Genomic DNA, 25,721 nt, shown 5'->3' on the forward strand with positions numbered 1-25,721 from the left:
ATTATTATTGTTATTATTATTGTTATTATTACCATTATTATTATTACTATTATTATCATTATTATTATTATTACAATTATTATTATTATTATTATTATTATTATTATGATCATTATCATTATTATTATTTCTTTATGTATTATAGATTATCTTGTTGTGCCACTGCTTTTATTAATACATGCACCGTGAATATAAACAAATTCTATATATTTCTCATAAATGCTAAAGGGCTTATCGATACAATTTTTAAGTAGACGAATATTAAAAATACATATATTTACAGAGGCTTTAGAAATGTGCTGAATAAAAGTATGGCTTTTCCTGAAAAAAAAAAATTAGGGTTGTAAATTAATCATTTTAAAGGTCCCATATTGTAAAAAGTGAGATTTTCATATCTTTTATATTATAAAGCAGGTTTAAGTGATGTATAAATACTGTGAAAGTATCAAAACACTCAATCCGTGGAGAAATACACACATTCCGTATTCAGAAACTGTGCTTTTGAAACAAGCTGTCAGGATTTCTGTCCATTTGTGATGTCACAAATCTACAATATTTAGACCATTTCACAGTTTTAAACATAAACATACTAAATGTGTCCCAGTTTATTTCCTGTTTCAGTGTATGTGAATGACATCAGCTGACAGGATGTAAACATGGACCCAAGCTGTTTCCGAGCAACGCAATTCCGTTGACATTCTATTGAAATGCGCTAAAACGGAGTGTTTCAGACAGAGCATGAATACAGGTATATTCAAACAGACAGTATGAGAAAAATAATGTGTTTTTTGAACATTAAAGCATGTAAACATATTCTAGTAGAAACCCAAAATACAAACATGAACCTGAAAATGAGCACGATATGTCCCCTTTAAGAATTTTGGCGGGTCCAAAATTAATGTTTTGTTTATCTCTGTGGAAGATATCTGACGTTTGGTTGCCACTTCTAACAAGGCTTGTGAGCCAATAGTAAAACAACGTTGGTATCACGTGGTATCTCTGGGTCGTCAGTTAGTGTGGAAAAAACAGATAAATATCTGAGATTGACAGTAAATTCCTGGCAACGACTTGTTGTGAAGTAAATGCAATAGAAAGGGGGAAGGTGAATGAGACATCTAGTGGCTGAATGTTATCAATGTTATCAATAGCACCTTTAATTAAAAGATTAACTTCTTTTCTTGGGTCCTGTTTTGTATTTCTCTGTCCTACCTGGTAAAACAGACCTCTTATCTGTGATGATACACTAGCTGACAACTCTGAATTGAATCTCTACTCTAACTGGAGACAGATCACTTATTTAATGTTCAACCATGGCATCCTTTACCATGGTGCATAGAGCAAACCAGGAAATGCTCCCATGAGGTTCTATTTATAGTCATTTATTCATTTCCTTTCATTAATTCCCATTACAGGTGACAGGAGTCTGGAGCCTATCCCAGCACACATTTTGCGGAAATCACTGAGACATCATGGACAGCCCGGTCACCAGTTTGTCACTGAGCTATTTTAATCAATACTTTCCTTCTTTTTTCTGTCTTTTCTGACAGATACTGTAATTGTGTTTCAGTAACAAGCGAGTCAAACACCTAATTCAGAACGGTGAAACTGAGAATTTAAAATTTGAACTGATCTGCGTGGTAAAAATCCTGGTAATGGAAGAGATGAGGTAGGAAGGGGTGACATGTATAATATTTTACTGTGTACATTTTAAGCTTATAGGAATCCTACATCCTAGAACCAATATCAGTCCTACTTACAAGGGCATAATTTACGGGGGGACACAGGGGACATGTCCCTCCCACGCACACTTTTTCAGACGGCAGTATTTGACCCATAGAAATAAAATAGGAGTAGAAGGGTCGTTGAACTGTTTGCTGTAGTGATTTGACTAGTACAAGAGAAAATGGTGATTGTTGTTATTTGTTATGATGACAACAGAACACATGTCCGTGTGGTGATATAACTATGTATTAGGGCCGTCAAAGTTAACACGATAATAACGCGTTTACACAAATTTGCTTTCACGCCACAAAGTTCTTTGACACATTAATGCAACTTGCGATGTTTAGCTTGTCATTAATAACGCTCAAAATTTGCGCTAAATTTTGGAGAGGAAAAACTGGCATGGCCATTTTCAAAGTGGTCCCTTGACCTCTGACCTCAAGATATGTGAATGAAAATGGGTTATTTTTGCATAATTTGTTATATATTAACATGATTTTTTTTTGCATTTTATGGCTCACTTTACTGCACCATCTTTACTGTTTTTGTACAAAGTTTAAATTAATGTGATGAAGTAAATAAGTAAAATAACTTAATTAAATTTTTTTTTTATGAAAAACATGATCGTGTTTTGTTCTACCTCGGGTAACAGTATCTGAAAAACTAAATCCCTTTTGAGGATTTGTGCAAAGACATCACGTGCAAGACATCTTTATTCAAAATGTTATCTTAAGTTTTACAGTGTGTTATAAACAATAAAGTAAACAGGCTATTAAAGTTTATGCTGAAATCAAAGGCAAACACAAATCTCTTCCTATAAAACCTGAAAACTAAAACCTTTATCAGCTTCTCAGTATAAATATTTGCCTAGAGCCAAAACAAGAGTGGAGCAGATATTGAGTCTCAGTGGAAATAGAAAAGGCACACAAAGTTTGCATTATTCTGCAACGTTGAATATCTACACATGAAAAGGCTTCCCAGGCAACTACTTCTAATATTTAATAATAATTTAGGAATAAACATTTCTTGAAACTGGAGTGATCAAATCATGTCTGGAGGTGAACTGAGACTCAACCTTATATTGTATGGTTATAAAAAATTATAATTTATGTGAACTACCAAACATAAGTCGCATTTTGAACATTGTAAAGAAAAACAGCAACATTTAAGCGATCAGTAGACAGAAGCTTACTATCTATTATCAGAGACATGAGGTGATTAGACATACTGCACATTTTTAACGTTTATTATTAATTGGAACTTAATCAAATAATAACAGCATAACAATGATAACACTCATCAGTTTACATAATCATACTTTTTTCCACAAAGATTGCCATTACAGTGAATCCAAAAGTGAACTGTAGTCTGACACGGGACATGGTCACAATCTACATTAAGTCTCATGTCCTTACACTGGAGTAAGTAGCACTCACTAGTTGATATTTGTATGTAAAAAAAAAAAAACAAGAACATAAAAACAAGAAAACTGTTCACTGATCATGTCTGTGTTACTTTTCTTTGGCAAGAACAGCTTTGAAACATCTCGCGGGAGAAACACACAATGGGTCTTTGACATTTTGAGGAGCACAATCCTCTAAAGTAGAAACTTTACATTTTCAGAAAAGCATTTTGCTTTTGTCCACTCAATCCCAGCTGTCTACAGCAGGTGATGGTAAAGACGTTCCCTTTAATTCCTGGGCTGGAACAAGATCTTCACAGTCGCACATTAATAATTGGAGGCTATTGTAGAAGCGGCACAGGCACTTAAAAGACATTGACACTGGCATACAATCTGGTACAATAGTCATGCAGTGATACAACTCGGCCAACATGACCCGTGAGGTAATAATTAACATACTGAAGAGCTGAATGAAGCGTGGTCTACACTGATCCTGCCGCTTTTGCAGCAAAAAGACCCCAGTTTTTAAAACGTTGAATACCTGTGCAACAGAAATAAAAGGGAACCAACTTTAGCATCAGATTGTATATGTACAGTCTTATAGAAATATACACATCTACCAATTAGTCATCTTTTCTACAGTGTTGGTTTGTCTTTAGCTATCAAGCTTGTCCACAGCTTTTGCGGGTGAAGGCAAAGCCATCCAGTTTGCATAAACACTATCATTGGCATATCTTGTAAAGACTGGATTAGTGGCATCATGTCTGTTGAGCGGTACCGGGCTCTTCTCAGGCCAGTTCGGGTATGACATGCCTAAAAACGAGAACATATCATTTTTCTGCACTCAGTGAAAGATAAACAGCGTGCAGACAGTAAGGCTCTCAAATCAAACTCTGTAGTGCCTGTCTCCGAAACATGTCCGGATTAGACTCTCAGTTATGGCTTTGTATATGCTACATAAAGTGAAATATCATATAAGGTATTATTTATAGAGTTTTTATAATGTATCAAGGCTATAAGGCCCCTATATTTAAGCTGTAACTGTTCAACAAGCAACATTTTTACTTTGAATCAACGTCACCTGAGAGTTGCGTTCAAAAGCCTTACTGTTTCTCTGTTCAGCATTGTAAAATCATCATAGATCAATAGCTAATATACATTAGAAAGTCAAGAAATTTAAGACAATCTGGAATTTAAAAAACACAGTGAGTGATTGATTCAGCAAGGACCTGTTTCAAATGTCACACACTGTTTCTTCCAATGCAAACAAATAATGGAGTGAAGTGACAATGGAGATGTGATGGAGTGAAAAAAATGAACTATCTACAGATGAAATGCAGACGAAGCACGAGTATGAGTGGTGCCATATAAATTAAAATGAAGGGTATATTCAATATTTACAAATGTGGCATTTTTTTGGTCAGCATTTATGTACATTAGAAGCAGGTCCAAGTAAAACAAAAAAGTCAAGACACAAGATCTTTTTTCACTGAGCCTCTCATTTACGATGAAATGGGAGATATGTCAGCATTAATCAGCAAAAGGCATGCCTAGATCACAGTCACGCACACTTGACTACGGAAAAAGCCAATCACATCTTGCCAAAAAAGAGAGCTTGTGTTGTGTGTCCTGTTTCTAAAATCTAGTAAATGCATGGGAGATTCTACCATAGAGCTTGTTTTCAATCCATGTGGAGGGGAGGGTTCGAGGGAGAGGGGCGTTATTACAGTCCACTAGTGGTGTGTCCTCTTCAGAGAGGGCGTCGTCGTACAGCAGGGCATCTGCTGGCGTGGACGCCGCCAGGTCCAGGTAATCCTGACAAGAGCAGATGAAGGTGTGATTAGGCTGATTACAGAGAGGCGAGGAATCACAGCAGCGTGTGCTCATGATAAAGAACACACACATGCAGGGCAGTGACGTCTACTGGGGAAATGTGTGCAAATACTTTCTACTCATTACATCCAGTGACATGCCCACTACCTCTATTTGATAACAGGGGAGAGCTGGCCTGCTGTATTCTGGGATGTCTGCATTCCCTTGTCTTTAAATGCTCTATATTTAGCCTCACGTCAACAACAGGGGCCTGACTGGTATGCTCTGTGATTACGCTGCCCAAGCCCACATTTTCGGATTGCTCTTCTAATTATGGTATCTATAATGGTTTGGGACGAGTGACAGACCATACAGTGAAGCAGCGTAACGCAGCGTGTGTGTGTGTGTGTGGCTCTAAACAGTACATAATGTCCACCAGAAATGATATACTGCTCAGTTTTGGCCAGCTGCAAATCCCAAAGGAGTGGAAAGCAAAAAATATTCTGACTGCCAGATCTCAATGATGCATCACCAAGGTTTTGCCAGTAATTCATGGAAAGAGGCTGATTAATAGCTTCCCCCCCACTGCTCTGCTGTGGAACAATAATGAATAACTTATTATAATGTATTGTATAGCATCGCCATACCCGACTTTTCACCATCATCTTTTCCAGTTCTTTGCTGATGTCTGTGAACGTCTGCCGCTTGTCTGCTTCTTGTTTCCAGCATCTGAGCATGAGGTTATACCTGCAGAGGAAAACGTTTTACAGTGGGTGAGAATAAATATCATTTAATCCTCCCAACAGTTATTTTCCATGGCTGTCCTAATGTTGTGTTGGTGGGGTGGGGGGGTGGGGGAGAGTTATAGCACTCAGAGAGAGTGGAGCTCACATTTCCTCCGAGCAGTTCTCTGGTCTCTCCATCCTGTAGCCAGTCTTGAGCAGGTTAAAGAGGCGTTCAGGAGCGATACCTGGGTATGGATTTCCTCCCAGTGTCACTATCTCCCACAACAGCACACCGAAGGACCAGCTGGAAGAAAACACAGGAGCTCATAAGAATATTTCAATAAATAGAGAATGGAATAATCTGCGTAATTGCTTAAAGGAATAGTTCTACATTTTGGGAAACACCCATATTTGCTTCCTTGCCAAGAGTTGGATGAGCAGATCGATGCCACTCTAGTATCTGTGTGTTAAATATGAAGCTACAGCCGGCATCTGTTAGCTTAGTTTAGCATAAAGACTGGAAACAGCTTGTCAGGCTCTGTCTGAAGGTAACAGAAACTGCATACCAGCACCTCTAAAGCTCACTAATTAACACATTATGTCTCATTTAATCCATACAAAAACCAAAGTGTAAAAAGACACCTTGTGGTTTTACGAGGGGTGAACTATTTCTTGGTACGGATTCAACAAACGAGATAAAATGTGTTAATTAGTGAGCTTTAGAGGTGCTGGTGAGCAGATTGTGGACATATCCAGGCCAGCTGTTTCCTGCTGTTTCAGTCCTTTATGGTAAACTAAGCTAACCAGCTGCTGATTGTAGCTTCATATTTATCAAACAGATACGAGTGGTGTCATTCTTCTTATCTAAACTCTGCAGGAAGCGACAACTATTTCCTTTAAATGCTGATTGTACTCACACGTCACTTTGTGTTGTGTAAATGTGATCAAACAAGGACTCTATTGCCATCCATTTAACAGGGATACGGCCCTGGAAAACAGAGAGAGAGAGCTTGTTCATTTTTATTATTTTCATTTAAAAGTTTGTGGTAAATACACCAAAATGAGCAGTTTTCTTTACCTTGCTCCTCTTTACATATGAGTCCTCTTCATACACGTCTCTGGAGAGGCCAAAGTCTGAGATCTTCATCTTTCGTCCTTCAGCTACGAGGACATTTCGCGCTGCGAGGTCCCTGTGAACGAGCTGTCGGACCAAAATGCTCGTTTAAAGTGTCTTTCAGTGCTTTCACAACCAAATGACATTTCAACTGCTTACAGTGCACACACTTGAAGTGGCTTTAGCTCTTCCACTTCAACTGAAATTTAAACTACCTTCGCCAAAACGCGTCAACTGACATTTAAACTACGTTCATCTTCTAGTCTTCATGTGACAATTCAACTCCTTTCAATGCTTGAACTTCAACTGAATTTCTTCTCAACTGGTTTCAGCCCTCAAACTTAAGCTGAAACTTGAACATCTTTCAGCATTTCCATGTGAACTGCTATTTCAGCTTATGTATTTGGACTGCAACTACAATTGTTTCGGTATTTCAAATGTTTCAACTGCAAGATTTCTGCAGTGAGCACATATGCACGTTTTCTTTTCCTTCTTTTCCAGCTTGTCATATACCTTCATTTCCGCCAGGTATTGCATGCCTCTGGAGATCTGCCATGCGAAGGAGATCAGGTCACCCATGGTGAGCGCCCTGTCGTCTGGGTTCTCCAGGTAGCTGGAGTTCCGGTTGGCGTCCCTGCCCATGTAGCTCGGGCCAACTTTCCGACTCTCACGCAGGAAGTTGCGGAGCGACCCATACTTGGCATACTCCACGATCAGATACAATGGACCTATTCAGAGGAATGCAGCGGTTAGAGTCCATGTGCAGCACACATGCCCTGAAAGAGGATAGCAGGAGGATTGAGGTCTTACCGTCCTGGCTGCACGCTCCATACATCTTGATGACGTGCGGATGGTTGACTTGCTTCAGTAAAGTGAATTCTGACAGCAGGTCACGCAGCTCACTATGGGAGGCGTTTTCTGTCATGGAGGAAAAGAAGGGATCGTAATGATGAAACCATTCATCTCTTCAGACATTCACTTCTCATATATCACCATCACTTCCTCAACTTGTCTGGCCTCTGGCTGGCTTGTCTTACCTTTAAGCATTTTCACAGCCACAGTGGTGTAACCAGCTTTTCCTTTCAGCCTGAACGCTGTTGCCTTGACAACTTTCCCAAACTCCCCTTCTCCCAGAGTCTTGCCAAGTACAAGGTTTTTACGAGGAAACTCCCACTTTGGATCCTCCTGTTGAAAAACATATGAATATTCTTAACTTGTTCAACATACTATGCTGAATAAGTCACAGGCCGAAAGAAGCAGCTTACAGGTATTTTAAAGGTGTCGGTCTCGATGGAGTCCTGCGAGCCCCGGCGTAAGTTGGCAGGGAAGCTGATGGGGTACGCCTGAGCTGGCCGGCGGAAAGTCATCTCAGCAGAGGCGATCGGGGGCTTAGGAGAGTTCTTGTGGTAGCGGTGGATGAAGTATGAGGACAGCAGGATGGAGACGATGAAGGAGAGGAGCAGCGCCGTGGCAATGATGGTCTTACACATGTCGTCACATATCGCCTCTGGAGGAAAGCATGTTGCACAATACTGTTATTTTTCAAGATGGAAGCAATCCATCTCTGGTTCATCCTTGAGATGACATGAATAAGGACTTCTCGGAAACTTTATTATCGACAGTTCTGTGTGATTTATGACAACTCACCCTCAACATCTTCCTTCTCACAGAAGCATTTCTCAGAATAGCAGTAGCAGGTTCCATAACCGGCCTGGATCCCGTTCCTCAAGCCTCGTTCATGACCTCCGATAACTGTTTCCTCTTCAGAGAAAAATAAACAGGATGCTCATATTGTACAAAATGTATTTTACGTGTTTAAATTTGTGCATAAATCCACTGGTAAAATAAACAGCATGGCATGTGTGTCTTACTTGTACAGTCTTGTGGACATATTGATGTATCTTTGCTTTCAACTGCGTCACAAAAGCTATCTGGACATGTCCGCAGGTCAGGGGAGCAGGTCGAGTAATTTTCAGATATTCCTGGAACGTGAACACAAAGGAGAGCAAGTGGGAAAACATTACCAGATGACCAAAAAATGTTGAAGTTTGGCGAGCTTGTCTTGATGTTCGTCTGAATTAAAGTCCTGAAAAGAAAAAGGTGGCAGTTTAAACCACAATACATCACTGTGGTGGCTCTCTTTAGCCATCATATGTTTGTTGTTAGTGCTTGTTTTTATCAAAATTTTCCAAGACCACATTTTCCATGACTCTTGTTGCTTCCTGTTGCAGAAAGGATGTTACTGGGACGGATACACATGCTGGTTCCGGACCATCACATTTGGTTCTAGTTAAATGATTTCTCTAAAGGTCTCATAATTAATATGGACACGATCCAGTGATGTTAAAATGTTATACGATTACAAAAAACACAGCTTATAATTGTTTATCATAAGTGTTCATTAAATAAAATGTACCTTTCTCAGAGCCTTGCCTCCACTGGCATCTCCCTGTCGTCGCCCCCAGGCCTCGGACCGACTCACAGTCTCCTCGCCGTCTGTTTTCCGCACAGGACAGGAACTGCTGGCTCTCCTGACTGGCCTTGTTAGCTATGTGCAACACGTGCCAAAAACACACAACCAAATCTTTAAAAGACATTTGGGAGAAGGGGAAATTTGTTGAAAAGATTCTGCACATGTGTTCCTGCGGTGGCGTTTAGTGAATTAGTTTGGAAGTGAAACATAAAACTGTGTCCTAAATAGCAGCGAGTGATCACGGTATCCAGAGAAAACTGAGCTAACTAATGAAGGATCTTTTGCCTCCAAACATGAACATGCTGTGTGCAGTTTACTAATATAGATTAACACCTTTTTCTTTTATAACCTCATGAAATGTAAAGTGTGTTACAGTCTCACCTAAACCATCCAGTATGATGTGGATCTGAGTGCTGGCCTCCAGCTGTTTGTGCTCCTCCTGGGCTACAACAAGGTACTGCAGGTCCTGGCACTCGGGCCTGCGCAGCGCCTCCGAGTCGTTCACATAGAGCATTCCCCACATCTCGTCCGGGGCCTGGGTGATGCCTATGGCTGTGTAGCAGGACTGCACGTCAGCAGACACGTTCTTATCTGGCACCTCGAGCCGGTACGTGACCCCGAAGCCGTCGAACTGTTGGCAGTTTTCCACACAGACTCTGCCGACCTGAGAGGAGATGGGATGAGAGATTTGAAAGACAGTACAGTAGGTTATTTAAGTGGAAGGTTGGCATAATGCAAACACCTTTATGGAGCGCTGTATTACAGAGATACTGATTAATGAATTAGCCCTGTGATAGACTGGCGACCTGTCCAGGGTGAACGCCACCTTCGCCCAATGTCAGCTGGGATCGACTCCAGCGGTTACGGATAATGAATGAAAGAATGAATGATTAATGAATTACATGTGTTTCTACTGAGCCAGTAGGTGGCAGTCTCTCAGTATGTTTATGAGTGAGTCAACACTTTTTAAGCTGTTAAAATGGATATATCTGTTTCATTGCAGCATCAAAACATTGTCACACTTCTGGCCACTTCAGTGACATCGAGGCAGGTACCGGACTGTATATAGTGTGCAGAATGTACTAACATGCTCAGAAGTTTTTACTCTCTGTTGTTTTTGTACTTCCCAGCACAGTTTTTTTAGCATCTTTCAACATTGAGGATTTATTTTAGCAAGCCTGAGCTCCTCAGATGGACATCTTTATCATCTTCAAACATGTTGATGTGATGCCTGGCTACAGCTGTGGCTCATTCAGCAGAGAGCTGGATGTGAGTTACTAAAAACATACAAAGGATGCATAACCGACCCGTAAAAAAACAAACCGATCAATGACGTACAAACCGAAACGGTGGACTTGTTGAACCAATAAACACAGGCCTGCTGTGTATTTGATGCGGTGCCAGAGACATAGAAGAGGCAATTATCTGAACATAGGCCTGCTTGACCATTAAGTAGCCTGTCTTATTACATGTATAAAATCAGTGCTATGGCTTCAAATAATATAGAAATATCATTCATTCATTGATTAAGTTCTTCTTCTCCCTAAAGTGCAAAACAAACTGAACAGAAACCGAAACCGTGGCCCGAAAGCCGTAATACAAATCGAACCGTGGGCTTGTTGAACTGTTAATGTCTACCTATTATTTCACACAGCAGCAGACAAAACAGAGTTAAATAGATTTGTATGATAAGCAGTCATGAGTACCTGAGCATAAAGAGAAGCTCTGCGTGTCAATGTGAACATATGGGTGATGTTGGCGAACTGGATGTGGACGGGTAAGATGGTGACATTGAAGTGCAGCAACACTGTTCCCTCCAGACCGGGGTAGGTGGTATCATTGACCCGGTAGTCCAGCTGCAGGGTGCGATTCTCAGTCACATACAGGTTCCTCTTCAGGACGAGCTCTAAAGTCACGGGGGGAAACATGAATATGTGGATTAAAAACTATAGTGTTCATAAAAACAGATGATTTGCAGCCACTGGATTACTTACGATATTCGTGGACAGTCTCTCGAATTCCGCCAGCAGCTTTCTTTTCACTGAAGGTGCCTTTAATGTCAAATGTTTCCTTCATCCATGTGTCATTATTGAGTATGGTCCCCACATACTTATTGTGGCTCTGGTCTATGGGGTAGATGGGGGTTAAGTCCCTGTCAAAGACTAACAAAGCCCCAAAAGAGCCACCCTGAAAAGAGAATTTGTAAAGAAGAACATTCATCAGCCAACACTGTGTCTATAAAACAATCAACTGATCAGATCTGCGTCTTATTAGTCTCCTCACCCTTGTCCGATTGAAGCTGATGATAATATCTGCTGTGTCCGTTCCATTCACATACGGTGCGTTATCGTCCTCATCGTTGACAAAAACATCCAGCGAAGTTTCCACCTTGGTGATGAGCGTTTCTGTCCGGACAGTGCAAACGAGCAGGAGTCGGTAGCATTCGCTCTCCTCGCGGTCCAACGCAGCCGTCACCACCAGCTCTGTGGTGTTCTCATTTACAGCAAATGGTGCTGGTGTATCTGCAGACAAGATGGGACAACCGAAATGAGGTGTGTGTTTGTTTAGAGCCACTGTCTGAATGGAATATACTGAGTCAGAGATGGTATGGGTGTGATTTAGGGGATAGTTTGGATGTTTTGAAGTGGGGTTGTATGAGGTACTTCCAGTAGATGACAGTCGGCACACCGCCAGCTTGGAGAAATAGACAGGAGTACCGACACCAGAGCAAAGCAATACACTACTGTGGATGGGGGCGGCCGAAAAACGTATTTTAGCGACCTCAAAGAAAGGCTCACCTAAAAAAATCAATATCCGTTTTATGACACTATATTTAGAACATGTCAGAGCTTTATCTTGCCGTCAGACAGCTCTTTCCTTCTCCTTTCTGACGGGGAATTGAACCGAAAGTGAAACCTATTTATGCTCTCTCCAAAGCCAGTAGGCTCAGATGGCAAAAACAGTATAGATACATTTCACTTTCAGTTAAGTCCACTGTCCGCATATTCTGGCCAAACTCCATCAGCAACATCAGACTATGCGAAGTTACAAGACAGGAACCCATCGATACCCAGATCAGGTGGAGGAAATGGACTTGGATTGGCTATATGCTCAGGAAGCCTCCCAACAGCATCACCAGGCAAGCTCTAACCTGGAACCCCCAAAGGAAAAGAAAAAGAGGGCGTCCGTGTAACATCTGGCAGAGGGACGTTGAAGCCGAAATGAAACAGAGCAGACACACCTGGCAAGAACTGGCAAGGGCAGCACAAGACAGGAGAAAGTGGCGAGGGGTTGTCGGTGGCCTATGTTCAGCAGGGAATAAAGAGGCTTAAGTCAGTAAGTCAAGTAAGTCCCCTGTCGGAAAATATTCTAAATATAGCATACACTTAAACGGATATAGATTTTTTTAGGTAAGCCTTTCTTTTAGGTGGCGTTTTTCTACCATCCCCGTCCACATCACTGTATTGCTTTGCTCCTGTGTCTAAGTACCTCATACAACTCCACTTCAAAAACACCCGAACTATCCCTTTAAAGCAAGACTGCTAACTTTTGCTGAACAGTTGCCACGGTGGCTACAATTGATAGTAATGGAATAATAACATCGGTCAATCAAGGCGTTCTACGGTCTATTTATTTATAACAGACCGTTGCTATGTATAACAGACCGTTGCTATGGGCGCAGTATCGATGTCGGACTCTGGCGGACCGTTTTTGTGTCAAATTATTGCTTTCTTAAGTAAGTAGCTGTGTAAAAAGCGTGATAATGTACAGCTAGCGGGTCACTGTTGTGAAATAAACCCCTTCAGGGCGATGCAGTGGACCCCTCTAGGGGATTATTTCACAACAATGACCGGCTCGCTGTACATTATCCCTTACCTATGTAAAGTTTGCTAACATTTGCCACCATACTGGTCATACCAGACCAAGTACAGCCGTAGCAGCAAAACCCCAGAGTGTATTAAATTGAGCAATTGTGCGTTTTGCTGATATTAATTCACCTGTTCCTTTGTAAGAGGAAGAACGTGTAATTTCTTCTTTTAAATCATTCAAAGTCTGTCTTTAATGTGTCTAACCTGATTCCACATTGTAAGAGATGGTGTAGTTGGGGCAGATGTTGAGTCTGGTGAGGCGTCGGAGTTGCCGTAGAGCGCCGGGGAACCTGTTCTCCATGATGTGGGGGTTGGAAGTGTCTCTGTGCGGGAAGCACAGCTCCTTCATATCCGTCTGAGCACACTGAGGCATCGTGGCGTTGACAAAGTCCAGGGTGACCCGAGGGGAGTTTCTGATGCACTGGGACTTCTTGGGGAAGTTAGGTAACACCATGGCATGCAGGGACAACTTCTTCACGAACAATGAGTGTTGAGCTGATGAGACACACGGCCAAAACAAAAGCGTTTTAATCTCAGACAGTGCTCTTTTTGATGACCAAGCTCTTTTTTTTGCCTGTATGCAATTACATTATCATCCTGAAAGCAGAGACCTGAAGCATTATTAGTATGCAAAGAGGATAAACGTCAAGAAACTGATTTACTCTCATGTGTAGGGGATACCTGGCACTGACATCTATACATTAAAATGCTTGCATCCAACTCACTTAGCGAGGCAAAGTCGCTCTCCTCCAGGGTTTTGTTCAAGGACAGTATTCCAGTGTTGACGTCCAGGCTGAACCAGGAGCTGTAGGTCGTAGGACGTCTGAGGGGGTTCGGCCAGCACAAGTAGAAATGCGGCCATTCTGAGAGGCTGTCCAGCATGGCGTGGACCTGCAGGATGGGCGTCCCTGCCAGCTGGCCAACGTACACCGTCTCAGTGTACTCATTCTGAGGGAAGTACAGCCCTGTCGCTCCTGAAGAAAGAAGGAATAACCAGATGTTAAAAACCAGGCAGCCAAATCAATCACAGGGGATTCGGTTATATTCAAAAACATTGTGATAACTGGAAATAATGCCTGACAGTACTGCTGAGTGTTATTACAGAGCAGGATAACAGCAGTTATCAGACATCTCTTTAACGGTGGGAACAATACCAACTGACAATGCTGTCTGTCCGGCCACTGAATGGAAATTAACACATACATGGAATATGACAGGTTCAGTCTTTTCCCTCCTCTGACGCGTCTTTCATCTCTCCCGGAAATTGAAAGGAGGGCTCGTATGACACTTATGCAGCTCTTTTAATGAATTTCTCATACGGTCAATAACGTGGTTTCCGATTCTCCTTGTGTTCACCTTGAGAAGTTTAATTACACAGGATAACATGATATGGAGGAGAGATGAATCATTACCTGCCAAGAGGGGTGTGCATGTGTGTTGAGGAAATCCATAAAGAGCTATAGCAGGCTGTGTGTTTTACAGGAAAATGGAGATGCCAATGTTCCTCCTGTAATTATATCCCTGTTGTGTTCCTCTTTGACGACGGTAGGCGACCATTTAGGGAACGCACTAATGTCATTAGCAGACAGCAAAACTAGATTTTCTATTTCTGTTGGTGCGGTTGAGGCCTCGGCTCTGGTTTCAGACATTGATTTAATTTAGCGGGGGTTGGATGACAGGAGGCCGAGCTGATGGATAAAATGTGGCCGTCCTTCCTGAAGGATGGAGATACACTCAGGGAGGCTGCAGCCCTTTTTATTAAAAGTGTTCCTGAGACAAAAACAAACAGCAGGCCACTTGTTTGTTAATCCTGCCGGGATGATGGGTGTCAGTTTCACGACTCAGATTTTAGGGATGATTTTCCATTTGCTAAATTTACCGCAACAGAATTAGAACCATTCATGCTCATGCTTGAAAAATGTCTTGAGACCTTATCCGGCATATTGTTTTTTGTCATGTAGATCCGGTAGAGGCCACCCAAAATAGTTTTCTTATGGTGCTGCTGTCAAAAAAGCATCCCAACTGCTCGCTACATGTTTTTTCTCATGGATTTGTTCTTATGGGTAGACCTTTTTAAATGTGTTTGCAAGTTTCAAACAGTACAATTATGACAATATACTCGAAAATACAACATAGAAGCAAAAGATTGATTGGCAAGGTTAAAAAAATGTGAAAATAATGATACAACAAAATAAAATACATATGCTCATTTACTGTCTTTCATAAAAAGCAGACATTGGAATAAGCAATTCATCAATTTTATGTCTCTGTAACTGAGGGACTTCACACTTTTAGACAAATCTGAAAATTCATCCTAGAAAAGAGAAATTATTTTGCAGCAAAGAATGTGATATTTACCCGCAATAAAAATGAGGTCAATTAAATTGGCTGTGTCTGTTTCATGAGTTGCATAACACAGGATATCATTCAAAGTGAATTTGGGATGTTATGAAGCTGCAGATTTTAAACTGGACCAAAGGAGCATGAAAAGATGATCTAACATGTCTTCTTAAGTGAAACAACATTTATTCAATGACATCTGATATCTCTGTGCCTGATGAAAAGCCAATTTGGGATCCAAACATTGTACTTTTTTCTAATGTAATAAAATAGTGTTACGACATGTTGGGAGGCAGAAACAAAATGGTTCAACATGGACGGATAGCCTTACTATAGTAGTACAACATGGTATGGCACCTGTTAAATGTTATGAAAACACTTTAAATGCAACTCTCAGCATCACATGTATACTGTGAATTTACTGGAGTTAACTTCAATAAGAATATATAGGAGTTCCAAGAGCAAAATAACAGTGTGGCGGTTTTATGTGAGAAAATATAGGATGTAAAACGCAAAAAGAGTCAAACAATCTCAGTGTGGTTCTCCTTCTGTATACTATACTATAAATGGCCATTAGAGGGAGCCATTATCTTACAGACACAGGCCCAAACAGAGAGGAGAACTTAATCATTATCATAATACATTATTAGACCAATGCCTGTATTAAGTTGATAAGATGCTAAAGATCCTGGATTAAATTGTGTCTTTAACAAGCTATAACAATACTCCCTTCAACAGCTCTTTGTTATATAAATGAGGAAATTAATTTAATCCACAGATATTGTACACATGACACTGTCATGAATCAAATAGAGCAGATGACAGCAGCTCTACAAATAAAACTAGTGGGTCCAACATGTTAACTGGTGGGAGCTGAACGTATTTATGAATGCTGGCCTTGGCTCGAAGCCCATTGGCTGCCTGGACCCCACGCAACACAATTTGTTTATATCATTCAAAATTCAATTTCTTTCCAGGACTGAAGCCAACAGAAAGCAAGCAGTTTATATCAAAACTAATTAATTGAATGGATCAAACAGGCCTCTCTTAGCAAAATGACATCTTTGGTCTGTGAGGCCATGATGAAGATTTTCCAGAAGCATGACTCATTACCTTCCCTAAATGATGCACAAGAATGACGGAAATACAGATAGTAGTAATGACATTTCACCTCTGATGGCCACGCACAGATAATGATTTAAAGAATAAAAGAAGCAGCACAGGTTTTATTTTATGTCTTAGGAAAACTGAAGATTTTCTTTTGACATTTTGACCTAAACGTGAACAATAAGCTGTTTTTGGAACAGCCTTGACCTCCCATAACTCAGAGTGTGTAAACATAACCACCATAAGCGGACCTTTTACAGCCTTCAAACACCTATAAAACTGATGCTAAGCTGCCATATACAGTGTCATTTCTTCAAAAGCCGGAGTAAGTAATTTTGCAAACAAAGCCAGTGTTTGAACAGGAGTACTCTTGTAGCAATCCATGTTTACAATAGATATCATGTACTGCTGAGTGGATCGTGAAATTGAACTCGTACGTCGACGCTTGTCTGGTGAAAAAAACAACAACTCTCTCATCTATACACGTATGCCTTTGATGATCCTTGAGTTAATTATGGCCCGTGTCAGTTCTGTCTCATATTTTAACAAAGGAAGGACAAAAAGGACAAAAGCTCATCACAAAATCTGAGACCATGTGCTCAGTCAGCCGCAGACCCCAGCGTGTCTAGGACTGGTCAGAGCTGATAGGGTGGGACGCCCTCTCCGTCGTCCCAGACAAAGACAGGAACTCAATTAGCTCAATGCGTGCTTGGGCTGATAGATTTACCAGCTATGAGCTCATGTGCTAGACTAACCAACGGGCTGCTTCTACCTCTGTGAATGTCCCTCTGAGTCCCAATGAAATAAAACTTGGATCTCCCACCCAGACGTCCTCACCGAGCATCCTTGTCAACAACATGGCAGATCAAGGAAAAGTGACCCGGCTGCTGTATGATTTATTCCCTCACCAATCTTGTTGGTAGACTGGAGCTCTAGCGGTGAGAGCTCAGCCCGGTGCCCTTTCTCTCCCAAGGTCAACGTGCGCTGCATCTGTCCCTGTAACGACCCATCATTGGAAAGGCCGTGTATCTGGCAGCAGACCAATCAATAACCGTACTAATCAACAGTGATGCTGATTGTTTTCCGCTGATGAGACAGACGAGGAGAAAGGCTGAAGGCTGCATGTGTGCAATCATCTCCGTTGCACGTAATATGTGGACCCACTTGTTTAGCTGCAGAAATATCACATCTACTTGTTCATTTCACAGACACAATTTGGCCCATCAATATCCACATTTTCAAATAATCCATCACCTATTACAAATTAGCTGCAGCCAGAAGCATTAAGGAGCATCCACCCAGTTACATCCTGTTGATATAAATACAATGAATATCACTCTGAAACCTATCATGATTACTCCGCTTCCAGAGATGTAACAGTTATGGGAATGGTTCTCTTCGAGGATTCAATTAACTAAAAAGCTGCACATTGAGCTATAATTCCACTTGTGAAAGCTATTATTGATCATAATGTTTGGAAACATCTCCCTCTTGGTTTCCTGTGCCAGTATGCACGATTGCTTCGTCATATCATACTGGATCCAGAACCTGGATTTAATATAGTCCTGATTGTGACGCTTTCAATCTCAAAACAATGAGGCGTAATGAGGAAAGAAAGTCATTTCCTGTCATGATGACACAGTCATCAAACGTTTCATCGGAGTAATACGATATCTGATATCAGTTTGGGGGAGGTAGTCAGGCTCCAGGTAGATTACTCAGTTTACCGTGATGCATACCGTAACATAATAATCAATTACACCACAATGTAATCCAATTAGCCCTCAGAGAATACAAGAGCTGGGATCCAATGAACCATGTTCACCAGTCATAAAGGAATCTAATAGAACATCTCCTCAGGGGTTAGCTGCAAGTACAAATTCACTTTAAGGATTCCTGTGGGAGTGACAGTGGCATCAAATATTGACCACGTGGTACATCATAGAGCTCCAGACGGAGTTTGACGCAGCAGTCATTAGACTGCTTTGATAAAACATCTCTATCCTCGTCACAGCGGTGGTAAAAAGCCACCAGATTCACTGACAAGTAGACGTTAGCTGCCTGTGGCAAAATACAGTAAAGTCATTTTTAATTGCATAAATTGTTCACTGCTGCATGTTTCATGAAGGTTTATTGTTTACTAGATGACTGATTTTGAGAATGAAGGGCTTTCTGACCAATGTTCATTTCTTATCTCTCTATTTGCTCCTACTAAATGTATCCAGATAAAAGCATCTGTACAACCATTGCCAAGACAAACAGGCCCTTCACCCTTCCAACGTCATGCTAGCGGATCTGTGAGGCTGTACTCATGCACAGCAGTCCTGTGTACACATGTTAACAACAGTACCATTATGCTAACATGCCCACAATGACTACAATGACACCATGCTAACACCGTGATGTTTAGCAGGTTTAATGGTTACCATGTCTACCATCATAGTTTACTGTGTTAGCAATGCTAACAATATTGTCTGTGTAAAAACTAATAAAAATGACCATGAATTCATTTCAACATATGACTACCAAAAAAAGGAGACAGCATGAATGCCCGTTAACTCTCGTGACATTGAACCACAGAAATTGAACGGACTTCACATTCCAGACGACGTTGCGATGCCATAATTGTTTCACTAAAGTAACACAAAGATTAAACATTAAACAACAGTTGTCCAGCCACCGTATTTTGTATGTAGCTACATACTTCTTAACAAAAACTAACTAAAACTACTGTAAAACTAAAACTAAATATATAAAAACTAAAACTAAACCTTTCTGAAAAAACTGAAACTAAACTAGAAAACGCACTCTAAACTAAAACCAAACTAAAATGAAATTGAAAAGTCAAAACAAAAATAAAATAAAAACTAAATTGAAAATTCAAAACTATTATAACCATGGTTAGCATGCTAACAGTTGATAATTAGCACGAAACACAAAGTACAGCTCATTAGTCTTTAGTTTATGCAGGTATTTGGCCACAAACCAAAGCATTGGACAAAATAAAAATGTTGACCTATAACGATGGTGTTAGATGAAAAGTAAGGGGATTGTTAAAGTCATCAGGATTCATCTTCTGGGGATCATGAATGACAAAATTTCATGGCAATCCAGCCAATATGTTGACAGATACATCAACAGAGCAACTATCCCTAGAGCTACGCTGCTGGCATGGCTAAAAGAAGACATGCATATAGGTATATCTTACAGATATTGCATATTAAACCGTATTGTCATTGTATAAAGAGGTCAGTCATGCAGTGGAAAAAAACACACAAAATATGTAATGAATCAAATATAAAATGTTTTAATTGTGGGGCTCTATTCCCACATTAACAATAGCCTACTACGTGTAGCATTTTTAGCATATTTACTACTTTAAATCCGAGATATCATGCAGTACCTAAACTACAAAGAGCACTGTTGAGATGACTAGTACGTTTAGCTTCTGACTGCTTGTTACAGTGTGTGTCCTCACATCAGGTTTCACAGTGAATCTGATGGATTACAGTATGGAAACAAAGGGAGGGCCGCTGCTTTATAGCAGAGGATGGAGGGCGCTGATCGTCCAGAACAAATGGAAGTGAAGCTCTCAGAGTTTCTGGCCCTGGCAGGTGGTGGAAGGAGTGAAAGGCCAGTTGGAAAAATAACATCCCAACATGTTTACCCACTTCAGTAAAGTGAAGGAGCAAACAAATGGACACAGGGTGAAGCCAGGGTGGGGCTGGTGGAGCCGGGGCACGCAGCTACATTATCGCTTTGACAAGAAGCAACGCGGTTTAAATAAAAAAAAAGAAAATGGCAAATCTGTCCCCACAATTGTCACAGCAATTACAATGAATTTACAAATTAGATTTTCATGTTTAAAGCTGCAAAATACTACGTTCACCCACATCTAGTTTTGCACTGTCACACGACCACGTGGAATCAAATGGGCTGAGCTCGCTCTTTTGTTTCGTTCATTGTTGTAAATGATGGGTCAAACACAGCGCGCACCGCTGGGCGACTGGAAAATAACTTGTCAAGGCCCATGTGAAACGAGAGGACTAAATGCCCCGAGGGCGAAATTTCAATCAATGTCTCCTTGTCCTTTCACCACAGCAAATTAGATTCTACCCATGCATGAGAGGGAAGTGTGACCCTGAACTGACTAGAGGATCAGGCGGAGAGCTTTGACAGGTAGGAGCAGCGTCCATGAAGCACAAGCAACAGTCCAGAGTTAGAGGTTAAGACTCTCAGCAATGAAAGTGATGATGAAGTGGGTGGTGTCCCTCCATCAGGCATAATATTTAAAAAAACATTGGTCCAGTTTGCTCAAAAACTTAATGGGATGATGTATTTTTGCCAACATTTTGGTGATTAAAAATTGTCCGTCCTGGCAAAAGGAGGAGCTATCAGTCAAAACTTTGAAAGGCTGAAACTGCTGCATCACGGCTCTGATTCTGATCAAACCTGGAGGGATGACGCAACTGATTGTCGCAATAGGTATATAGACAGCATCTTTACTGTTGCATTTAACTAAAATGGGAGGCATTTGTAGCTTTATTGTCCTCTCAGATAAATTGGGAGGGTTGGGGTGAGATGGGTGGAGGGAAACTGAGGCCCGATATCATGTGCCACAATTTGTACAAAAATCAATAAACTAAACACCAAAACATATATTGTAGCAGTACCATAGACAAGTAATCAAATTATTTATTTTTACTAGTAACAGCTTGGACAGAAAGCCACAGAGCGACACAGCAATGCTGTTTACACAATTTAATATAAAAGATAAACTCTCCAGCAAACAACTTGTATCATGATGTTTTCCAATTATCCTGAAAGAGACGTAGTGACAGCAAGACTGGAAAAACTGACAAGATTTATAATGCATCCATAGGCAGCACAAGACAGAAGCTTTACTAAATCATATAATGTAATAAGGGGCTAAATCAAATAGCAGCATGTATCAAATGAGATTTATGGGTCTGGTCCTTCTCAAGAGGAAAAGATGCTGATGAAAATGATCATTCTAATGCGAGGAGGAGCAGATTAAGAGGCTGCAGACATGGCTTCCTCCTGGATGGTGGCGTCATCACCGGGGATTACCACTTGGTTAAGGTTTCAAAGGTCAGAGTGCAAAGCAGGGTCAAAGCTACAGTAGCAAGGTCACGGTGGAAGATACACGGATCGATGCTTTTATGTGAAAACATCTGTGGCTCTGCGTGATGGATTACACAAAAGTGTCTGTTAAGAGGATTTGGTTAATTAAGGTTTTCACCAGGTTTAGTCACTATTGAGATTCAACTCTGAACATTTTTGGTAACCTCGGCAGAGCAACCAGCCCATCAGCCCTCAGCGTTTCTTTAAACTAGTCAAAGTCATGACATCTCAATAGCCAGCCTCCATTTAAAAAAATGCACACCAAAGTCCATGTGCTTCTTCCCGTCATCATAAGTTCAAATCTTAACGAAGCCATGGCTGAAACGTTTCAGTGCCTTGGATCATCTCAAATATGATTGAAAAAAAACATTTAACTGCAACAAACACCACAATCTCTAACTACATAAGCAAAGAGCCTTTAATTCTCTCTAATTTAGTTTGTGAACTGCTTTACTTCTTCTACTTAACTCTACTCGTAAGTGCAGGGCAACACAGGCACATTAAAAAATGCTGATTACTCTTATAGTGAACGCTGATTGCCAATTTCCTTTGTTTGATTACCTCAGCAAGAAACCTAAAACTAATGAGTTACCTGGAAAAGTGATGATGTGAATTACCAAACACTAACTATCTTTTGTTTTTTACTATCTAACCATTCCTTTGATTCTAACAAATGACTTGTATGGTGATGAAAATTCACATATACAGTGCGGGATGTTTTTAAAAGAAGTGTAGAAGAGGAAATGATTCTATTGTTAACGACGTCAACAGTCAGAACATCCTCCAAAAGTGAAAGAAAACCATCAGCTTGAAAATAAAGGCTCAAGCAAAATCAATCTGATGTGTCATTTTGAGGGCAGTTAGCGTCCGACGTGCAATCTGAACGGTGTGTGCACTTGTATAACAGGCGATATTTTCCTAAAGAAAACAAACAGCCAGTGTTTGCCCAGAGATAGGAGCAGCTGCTGCACACCTGCCTGCAGCTCGCTTCTTCTCCTCTCTGAACAAGTGTAGGTCTTTTGTTGCAAACACAACAGGGCAGGTGAGGAGGGCCGCGTTTTACGTAGGGTGTAGCTTTCAGCACCCATTTAATTACCATCACGTCCTTGACATATGAAATTGAACTGTGTTCGTCTATAAATATCAGGACAAACGCCTGCTTCAGTGGTGGTACACGCAGAACAAAGCAGAGATGGAAATGTGGCAGGGTGTGTGATGGGAGCATCAAATGTACTGTTAGTGTGATGTGGGAATACTTCTCTCAGAGCACTGAGAGCTACACTGTCTGTCACAATGAAAAATAAGCACTACATACAACTGTGGCACCTTAAAATTAATCATTTTAACAACACTGCAGGAAAGTGCTCCCTTGGGCGATTACGTAGGCCTGTAGTTTATTAGTACTGTAAGCCCACTTTTGCAGGCATGAAATAGCACCGACCCATCCACATGAACATTAACACCCTCCTCACATCTCAATCCCACTAAAAGACTGTGATGATAATCTTACTTTTGCACTCCCTGATGAAAGCACTGATAGTAACCTCTGTCACATCCAAAAACAAATTCAGGAATTCAAAACTATGGCCTATATTTGTCCAAGCATCACGTTTGACATAGTTGCCACACACTCCTGAGCTATGAGAGACACTTTAAATATAGACGGCATGGGAGGACAGTGTTGGTACAGTTGGGCTGTGGGATTGTGAATGGGATTATAATATTATGATTTGACTCCAGGTTCCAGTGTGCCATATCGAGCATGCATAACAACCAGCGCACAATGCAAGTATCACTTTCTGCAGCATGCACGAGACAGGGCCGGTGGCATTGTGTTCGTGCCATTTCACATACTTCTTGGAAAAAAACTCAATCAGTTTCCAAAATGATGCAATTTAGCAAAGCAATTTAGTTTTTACACATGAGCAGCCAATTTCATGTGTATTTGTCAGTTGCCATCTACACTTCAGGTCCGATGGCTCTGTTTGTTGCAACTCGGAAATCTTTTCCTCTCTGTGTTTATTTTTTGTGTCAGTTTTGCAGACAATCATACATTTTGTGAATTTAAAGTGCATCCCAAGCCAAGCATATTTTAGTCCCTGCTATGTGCTCATACGAAGAACCACTGGTTTTAGTATTTGAATCTTTTATTACTTTTTTATTATTTTAAAGAACTACTGTCTCACACTCAACATGTGAATTTAATGTATGTATGTATGATCCATGTTTTTATGCGTGTATGTACATTGTGACTTTGGTATGTTGTGTGATGCAGTGGCTTGGAGCCCAACACAAATTTCCCTGTGGGACAATAATCTTATCTTAAACCACAAATGATTGCTTTTCTGACTGTCAGGAGAGATGAAGAAGATGCTTTAAACAAAAACTGATGTTGTCAGATTAACAGATAATGTCTCAAAAATGTTAATCTCCTCTGGATTCATATTTGGACTATTTTTTTTTAAATTTAATTATTATTATAGTGTTATTTCCCCTTTTTCTGTTTTCATGTAAGCCACTTGGACACATACTTTAGTGCAACATTATATATAAAACTTCCTCTTCATTAGTGAAACAATAGAAGTGTTGATGAATCTTACCTTCCAGCAGAAGAAGAAGCACCACAACGATGTTTCCTCGAGAGAAACCACAACTTGACCCCATATTCGCGAACCATAAGTGAAAGTTTCTGAATGAAAAAATGAGATTAAAAAAAAAGAAAAATAAGATTCAAAAAAAGTTCCTTTGAGTGACGAATTAGTAATAAAAATAAAAAAAATCAAAGCGTTAAAAGAAATGAAGGCGTTGTATAAACCTGCTCCGGGTTATAGAGAGATGAAATCCTTAGTGTCCCACAGACAAGCTGCTGTGTGCGGCTCCAGAGGCTGCTGCTGCTGGGCGGACTGGCTGGATGACTGGCTCTCTGGTGGGAGGAGGCTCGCTGCTTCACTGCCCTGCTGGTTCACTGCCTCGCTGCTTCCTGCAGCAGCAGCAGGCAGCTCAGCATCTACAGGAAATTTAAGAGCATAATTTAACAGCAGGTCAGTCACCTCATTAACACTCTGCGGGGGAAAAATTATTAATAATTACCATTAAATGGTTCATTTTAAAGACACAGGCGCTGTGTTTAAAAAAAAAAAAAAAAGGCATCAGGTGCTTCATTATAACAGTAATCATTTATGCATGACTTTTATTTTGAAATACTTGCACCAATGGCATTGATATTTTTTACTTAAGTATACAATAAACATATATCTAAATCCAATATCAGGTGGGTTCATTGCTTCATTATAACTGTAATCATTTTCGCATGAGTTTTATTTTGAAATACTTGCACCAATGGCATTGATATTTTTTACTTAAGTATACAATAAACATATATCTAAATCCAATATCAGGTGGGTTCATTGCTTCATTATAACAGTAATCATTTATGCATGAGTTTTATTTTGAAATACTTGCACCGATGGCATTGATATTTATTACTTAAGTATACAGTAAACATATATCTAAATCCAATATCAGGTGGGTTCATTGCTTCATTATAACTGCAATCATTTTCGCATGAGTTTTATTTTGAAATACTTGCACCAATGGCATTGATATTTTTTACTTAAGTATACAATAAACATATATCTAAATCCAATATCAGGTGGGTTCACTGCTTCATTATAACAGTAATCATTTATGCATGAGTTTTATTTTGAAATACTTGCACCGATGGCATTGATATTTTTTACTTAAGTATACAGTAAACATATATCTAAATCCAATATCAGGTGGGTTCATTGCTTCATTATAACTGCAATCATTTTCGCATGAGTTTTATTTTGAAATACTTGCACCGATGGCATTGATATTTTTTACTTAAGTAAACAATAAACATATATCTAAATCCAATATCAGGTGGGTTCATTGTTTCATTATAACAGTAATCATTTTCGAATGAGTTTTATTTTGAAATACTTACACCGATGGCATTGATATTTATTACTTAATATACAATAGACAT

At 40.3% G+C, this 25,721-nt stretch overlaps 1 protein-coding gene across 2 annotated transcripts; it reads right to left on the reverse strand.

The window, feature by feature from the left end:
• Positions 1-2,949: 2,949 nt before the first annotated feature.
• ret (ret proto-oncogene receptor tyrosine kinase) lies at positions 2,950-24,664 on the reverse strand. 2 transcript variants are annotated; one of them, XM_074646773.1, is made up of 21 exons: positions 24,525-24,664; positions 24,310-24,398; positions 13,843-14,091; positions 13,322-13,612; positions 11,532-11,770; positions 11,243-11,435; positions 10,955-11,154; positions 9,630-9,912; positions 9,192-9,323; positions 8,647-8,757; positions 8,423-8,536; positions 8,041-8,282; positions 7,813-7,960; positions 7,586-7,693; positions 7,289-7,503; positions 6,740-6,862; positions 6,579-6,649; positions 5,828-5,965; positions 5,584-5,683; positions 4,792-4,939; positions 2,950-3,937 (listed from the first exon to the last, which is right to left on the reverse strand). In XM_074646773.1, exons 2-21 carry the CDS (start codon positions 24,371-24,373, stop codon positions 3,780-3,782), a joined length of 3,327 nt encoding a protein of 1,108 aa, XP_074502874.1. In that variant the 5' UTR covers positions 24,374-24,398; positions 24,525-24,664; the 3' UTR covers positions 2,950-3,779. The 2 variants fall into 2 exon arrangements, with proteins under 2 accessions (XP_074502874.1, XP_074502873.1); XM_074646772.1 differs by having other exon boundaries at positions 24,310-24,615.
• Positions 24,665-25,721: the final 1,057 nt, after the last annotated feature.

The sequence above is a fragment of the Sebastes fasciatus genome, chromosome 9 (assembly GCF_043250625.1).
Source record: "Sebastes fasciatus isolate fSebFas1 chromosome 9, fSebFas1.pri, whole genome shotgun sequence".
NCBI lineage: Eukaryota > Metazoa > Chordata > Actinopteri > Perciformes > Sebastidae > Sebastes > Sebastes fasciatus.

What these genes read in the sequence shown, in the direction of transcription:
- ret (XM_074646773.1), bottom strand. Translation starts at nt 24,373, where the DNA reads ATGGGGTCAAGTTGTGGTTTCTCTCGAGGAAACATCGTTGTGGTGCTT. An exon ending in TGAGAAGGAAGATGTTGAGG is followed by an intron (nt 8,283 to 8,422) that starts GTGAGTTGTCAT and finishes GCTTTCCTCCAG; the next exon opens with AGGCGATATGTGACGACATG. An exon ending in GATTGAAAACAAGCTCTATG is followed by an intron (nt 3,938 to 4,791) that starts GTAGAATCTCCC and finishes TCTCGTTTTTAG; the next exon opens with GCATGTCATACCCGAACTGG.